Here is a 6692-nt window from a genome sequence, read left to right as displayed (position 1 = left end):
GGAATTTAAGGTTCTAATAAATATATAAATTAAAAAACTAAAGATGATTATATTAAATAGAGTGTTTTACAGCAGGTACAATGATCAATATCAACCCTGGCGGAAATAAAGGATTTCCCTGAATTTTAGGCCGGCAGAAACATGTTCTCTAGAAACAAAGCCCTCACCAAGAGAAAGAGATTAACACAAACTAGATAAAACTTACATGGTGATTAAGAGGTTCAAAGCTAAAGCAAGAATAAAAGTAAGCTAACACTAAGGCGAAGAAAGTTCCAAACTGATAAACACTACACTCCAAGCGCAAATTTGAAGAAGAACATGAGACCTCCCAAAGTGAATAAGCATAACAAGTTAACTAAAGAACCTAAGCTTTAACCGGACACATCATTCTTTTTTTTACCCGAAACGGCAGAGTCAGACTCGATGAAGGAGTGACAAGGAGATGCCTTTGATGAAGCAAGTGAGAGACGAGGACTCGATCAGACCTCTGAGTTGTAGACAGGGAGCGAATCACCATAAACCATTCAAACATCAGATTGAGAAGTAACCGGATGAATGATCGAAACGGAGAGCAGGCAAAGACATCAGCAAAGGAGATGGGATACATGCAACTTAAGACCAACCTCCACCGTAGTTCTTGCAGATCCAGAACCTCAACGCAAGCTAACACAAAACAGATCAAGGACAGATCTGAAGGTTGAGCTTATCACCATCAAAATCAACATGCAAACCACCCGATGAAAATCAAAAGCAAAAAAAAACATAAAACTAAAAACGAAACCCAACTCCGGCTCTGAGGAAGCAGCCGGAGCTGGTGAACGAAGATGAAGTTTTGAAGAAATTTTAGAGAGAATGTGGAGAGATTAAGGAGAGGTGTTTTTTAGTTTGTTCTTTTTTTTTAAGATTTTAAAAATATTTTGAAGAAATTTTAGAGAGAAGGTGGAGAGATTAAGGAGAGAGGTTTTTTTAGTTTGTTCGTTTTTTTAAAGATTTTAAAAATATTTCTAAAATAATTTTCGAATTCCAAAAAAGAAAACTTGACAAAAAAATTCGAAAAAAATATTTATTATATATATATATATATAAAAAATAAGATTATAAGAGTCGTTTGCCTCTTAATGAATAAAATATTTTGAAATGTCTGTTTATTGATGGTAAAAATAAATAATGATACCAACAATGTGATAAACATAAAACTTCCCCCTAAAAAAATAGTTTAATAATTTCCATATACTTATATATACTATGTTGTTTAAAATAATAGTTTAAAGGGATGATTATTTATTTTCAATTTCAAATTTTTTGTGAACTTTTTTTTTCCTGAAAAGCAGTGTATATAAAAATATATTTTCATGCTCATATATTTGTAGAATCTATTATAATAAAATATATGGTCAATATTTCCAGGCTTTAAGAACCAAGCATTTCAACGTTTTCTGTTAGTGGGATCTACATCTATTTTGAGATATTGACCATTTGTTTTTATTTTTTCGATTAGAGGAAGAGTAATCTCTGACACTAACAGTATTGTGTAGTTTCTCGTTATGAATTAGCTTTATCGAAAACCTTAGATATAGGAATTGCAGGTTGAAAACCCAATGATGTAACTCGATCATGTAGATTGGTTATTCTGAGCATGCAACAATTCATATATTAGACGTTTGCATGGTTGCTAGTAAGGTAGTTCTTCAGTGAAGTAAATTATTGCAAAGCCACTAACGTTTTCTGGTTATTTGTTTCCAGGCTTTAAGAAACAAGCATTTCAAAGTGTTTTGTTAGCAGGATCTAATCTTGACCACTGTTTGTTTTTGTTGGCGTAGAATAAGAGCAAATAATATAGTTATTTTCCAATAAAAATATATATTAACGGGGATTGACTCAACAGGTTGAAGAAACCAAATTTTACCAAAGAAACTTTGGTTCGAGATTTCCATTACATCATTAGTAACAATTTAAAGAAATAGTTATATATAGTTTTTTTTTCTCATAGATATTTTTTTTCTTTACTTATAGATATTTTTTTAATTAATAGATAATTATAAAGGCTTAAAAATAAAATCTCCAAGGAGCAAAGCAAGAACATAGGAGGTGTACGATCTTCTCAAACATTTCCGAATGGATTATTTGGATCTGAAAACTTCATGTCAAGGTCCAAAGGAGGTTCATTACGGCCACCACGACCGTTAACGCCAAGAAAGTCCAAAGTCCGCCTATCAGGGCCTCCGATGCTTAGATTGTTTCCCAAACGATGGTCGAAAATGCTGCTACCGGGCCGGCCTTGATGACCACTTGTCGCAGCAAGAGAGTTCATTTGACCTTGAGAGTTTGCATTACCACTGCCTCCAAAGTTATTAGCGGCCATACTTGACCCTCTAAGCAGAGCAGAAGGAACGTTGTTGTCAGCATGGTGGAAAAGAGGAGGACCACCTGTCTGATCAGAGAGGTTCTGAGTGTTGGCTTGAAAGTATCCGGGATTGAACAAGTTGTTATTGTTGTTGTTGCTGTTGATGAGACCGTGCTGGTTCATGAGATTCTGGTCGTTCCGTGCCAATAGTCCTTGGTTCGAAGGGTATTGCATGGGGAAATTAGTAGTAGGGCCATGGTTAGGGTTTGTGGACTGAGGAAAAAAGTCTTCAAACTTTGGGGACGATGAACGGTTCAGATTAAAACCTGCGGCTGGAGGGGCAAAACCAGAGTTTGAGTTGTCACCAAAATGGTTGTGAGAGAGGCCAGAAGAAGCACCGCCGTATAATCCATGTCTGCTACTGCCATCACTTCCACCAGCGGCTGCTAACATTTCCGTGAAGCTCAAGTTAGGGTTTCCTGCTGACTCTTGTGCTAATGCCTCACAGAATGCCCTATGCGTCTCGTAACTGTCGCTTCTGCAATAACACCCCCCAAAAAATGTAATTAAGATAAGCTCAGTATTATCAATTCACCGTATAAAAAAAAATTTGAATTTGGAATGACAAATGTTAATGGCTATAGACTATTAACATGTATGGCTTAACCAACACGTTTTTAATGTTTATATCACACTTATAGTATAACCGATTCTTATTCAATATGATTCATAATATGAACAAAACTATGAAAAGGAAAAAAAAAAGATTATAGAATGGAACCAAGAAAGACGTTATATAGTTTACCTTGAGAATTTGGTACCACAAACACATCGATACTCTTTGGTGCCACAATTCTTAAAGTGGGCTTTGCAATCAGATTCTACAGCGTAAAACTTATTGCATTTCTCGCATTTAAACTTCTTCTCATCACCGTGCTTCCGGTAATAATGCTTCTTGATTCCTGTGAGGTCTCCGAGAGCACGTGACGGATCATGGTAGACGCACGTGGGCTCCGGACAAACATACACCTTCCTCCTTACTTGTTCGTCAGACTTTTGTTTCAGGTTAAATGGAAGGTTGTGTCCTCTCCTGTGAAGCTGGAGATTCTGCTCTCTTTGAAATCCTTTTTGGCATACTTCACATTGGAACCTGTTAGTCGCCATTATCTCCTCTGGAGACAAGGCTATCACTTCAGCATCTGGACCTTATGAATCACCACAACAAGACCCATTAGCCAAGAGACAATGATGTATAAGTAATTGAATAGACGTAATCTTCTTGTAAGAAAAATCTAACAATATAAAATATAATCTAGTCAAATGATGATAATATTAATACTTATATTATCGATAATAACTACAAAAAATGAATTAACTCAAAGGTTTTCTTGGAACACTTCATTTATAATAACATATGATGATAAGAGTTAAAGGTTATTTGGAACACTTCATTTATAACAGCATATGTTAATAAGAGGTATTTACTTGGGTTTCCTGGTTTGTTTCTTAGTCTCCTGGGTGGTGGAGAAACGGAGTTGGGCCGTTGATTCATTGTCATCGCCGTCTCTTCACGGTTAAAGTTGTTTGCTCCGATGGCTAAGATTGGGAAAGACTGAGTGGAGGATGATGAAATTGTGTTGTTGTACGATGAAGACATCTTCTCAGGGTTTGCTTTTGCTTATTCTACAAAATTCCATTAGAAAAATAATTTGTTAAAAATATATAATAATAATAATTTGTAAAAAAAGGCAGAAATGAAATATGATTCAGAATAAAACGAAAGCAAATATTTAGATGAACAGGAACACGCCACAGAGATTGACAACATGAAAAGGAAAAAAGCCACTAGAAGACATTTACGAGTAGAACAAATATAATTCCAAAAAGTTAGATTTCATTTGTTACTTTTGAAAGAAGACATATAATAAATTATTTTCTATTGTACTCCTAGGTGTTGAGGTGCAAAGAGAAAAAACAAGAAGAAAAGGTCAGTAAATAGCTAAAGTTTAGAGACAAAGAAATACACCAAGTAGATGATAATGTTTGAGGGTGAAGAAGAAGAAGCCTTAGGCAAATTATATTTATAAGTATACAAATACACACCTCAAAGGCTCAAACAATGCTATCTCTCTCTTTCTCTGTTGCTCTGCTCTTTAATAATTTGAAGTGCCTCTTGCAATATCTCAATATATATAGCCATAGTCCATTTCTTTTTTTTTGGTCTAAGCCATAGTCCATTTCACCTTTTCATTAAAGGACTTTTTAATACATTAATTATTTTTTAATACGTTTCAACTCTGTAACCGTTCGGTATTAATTATTGAAAATTAGTTTTAGATATTGGAATCACTGTTCAAACTTATCCATTGTAATTTTGACCACCGTTAATTAGCTATTGTAAGTATATGAAATAATAAAATATTATTATTTTTATTTTAACTTTTACGTATTTAGCATTTTGGTCATAAAATAAAAAATAATATGTATTTTTTAAAAATTTGTTAAAAATCGTATTAAATTCACTTAATTTTCATAGAAGTATAATATCAAAAAATTTAAAATCATGGTTTTAAAAAAAATGGTTAAGAATATTTGGGTAATTATAGTTCTACACCATTTAAAAAGAAGTTAAAGAAAATTATAATTCGAAACCATTTAAAAAAAATTGTTACTTCATTTAAATCGTATATATTTGTTTTTAAACACCTAAAACATTCACTATTTCTTATTCTTTTTTCTACCTTGAAGGTTATACTTTAAACAAAAAATATTACTAATTTTTTTCAATCACATTATTTAGTGTCATAATTTAACTATTCAAAATGTATGATCTGATATAATTTGTTAAATATGATTAGAAGTGTGAGATATATATTTTAAATACTGCACAAATGGTTTAATTGGCATAACTACAGTTTAAGGAAAATAATCTAATTAAACTGTACAAAATGTCTTTGGCATTTAGAAATGATGATTAATAAGAAAATAAAAAATAAAAAACCAGTTTGACCAAAAATAGTATATTATAAATAACTATAATTATTAACTTTTGTTAAAACAAAATTTCAATAATTGCATTCACTACAATTAAACTTAGTTGTCCCAGTGTGCTCCAGTTTGTGAGTGTAATAAAAAGTATCAACTCAATTATTACTATTTATGACTATATTCATTAAAAAAAAATTAATATCCTATGATTGCAATACTTTATTTATATAATAAAATTAGGTGTTATTAAAATTTACAATCTTATTTAACTTGTGAAATGTATATATTGGATATAAAAAATAATTTTCATTAAAATAATTATATTCTTCATATTACATATACATACACGTGTTCTTCAGTAATATTATTGGATTAATTCAAAGTTAATATTTTTAACTTTCTATTAAAACCTAATTAATATCATAATAAATACTTATTACTAATTCATATGTAATTTTGCTCTTTTCTTATTTTATACTAGTTCATTTATATGTATTGTATTTTTATTCTACAAATTTACTACTGATAAAAAAAAGTTATGTAAGTAATCAAAATTTCAAGCTTACAAGTGTGCTTTATTTTAACACACTAGCAATTTATTTACGATAATCATATACATGTGATATAACACAAGTTTTTGACTCTTGACTAACAAAATGAAAAGATATTTGACCTTTTAGTCTTTCTTTTTTCTTGTGGAAAATCCTTAATCTAACTAAAGTATATAGATTTAAATGATTATTGAATCTAACAAAAGCAACATAGTGGCCAATATCTATACTATTATTTGCGAAGTAATTTTTAGCAACGGAGCTTCCACGTTAAAAGTTAGATATATCAATTATATCCTTAATAAATTAAATGTATAAATTAAAAAAAATAAAAACGAATTTGATTTTTTATTAATATAAGTGACTAAAACTAAGAATTATTCAAAATCTAAAAATATATTTAAAAATAAAAAGATAATTCATGTATATTTTATAATAAGATAATTCGTATTATACTGTGTTGTTATCTTATATATTGTATTGTTATCTTGAAATAATATTTTTTTATTAAAAAAATTGAAAATTAAGATATGAAATTATTTATAATTAAATATTAATAAAAAACATTTGTATAAATAAAAATATTTGTCATATATAAACAATTTGATGTTTGATTTAATTAAAAAAAATATATAAATAAAAAATTATCATTTTGATTTTTGAATTAATAAAACATAAACTAATAAATATTCACAAAAAAATACCTAGTAATATAAAAAAAAAAGTTAACCCATCAAAGTTAATAGACGACGGAATCTTATTTAAGCTCATAGTGACCATTTAGTACAAACATCATCAATCCAATTAAA

At 30.2% G+C, this 6692-nt stretch overlaps 1 protein-coding gene across 2 annotated transcripts; it reads right to left on the bottom strand.

Moving 5' to 3' along the window:
* Nucleotides 1-32: 32 nt before the first annotated feature.
* Nucleotides 33-6247, bottom strand: LOC103872256 (protein indeterminate-domain 6, chloroplastic). Of its 2 annotated transcripts, none has more exons than XM_009150589.2 (4): nt 4448-6247; nt 3830-4027; nt 3150-3549; nt 33-2882 (listed from the first exon to the last, which is right to left on the bottom strand). In XM_009150589.2, the coding sequence occupies exons 2-4, from the start codon at nt 3999-4001 to the stop codon at nt 2102-2104; spliced, it is 1353 nt and encodes a 450-aa protein (XP_009148837.2). In that variant the 5' UTR covers nt 4002-4027; nt 4448-6247; the 3' UTR covers nt 33-2101. The 2 variants fall into 2 exon arrangements, with proteins under 2 accessions (XP_009148837.2, XP_033128028.1); XM_033272137.1 differs by lacking the exon at nt 4448-6247 and adding an exon at nt 4369-4393.
* Between the last annotated feature and the right edge of the window lie 445 nt (nt 6248-6692).

The sequence above is a fragment of the Brassica rapa genome, chromosome A06 (assembly GCF_000309985.2).
Source record: "Brassica rapa cultivar Chiifu-401-42 chromosome A06, CAAS_Brap_v3.01, whole genome shotgun sequence".
Classification (NCBI taxonomy): domain Eukaryota; kingdom Viridiplantae; phylum Streptophyta; class Magnoliopsida; order Brassicales; family Brassicaceae; genus Brassica; species Brassica rapa.
Note: the sequence above shows the minus strand (reverse complement) of the source record. Positions and strands in the feature narration are given on the sequence as shown.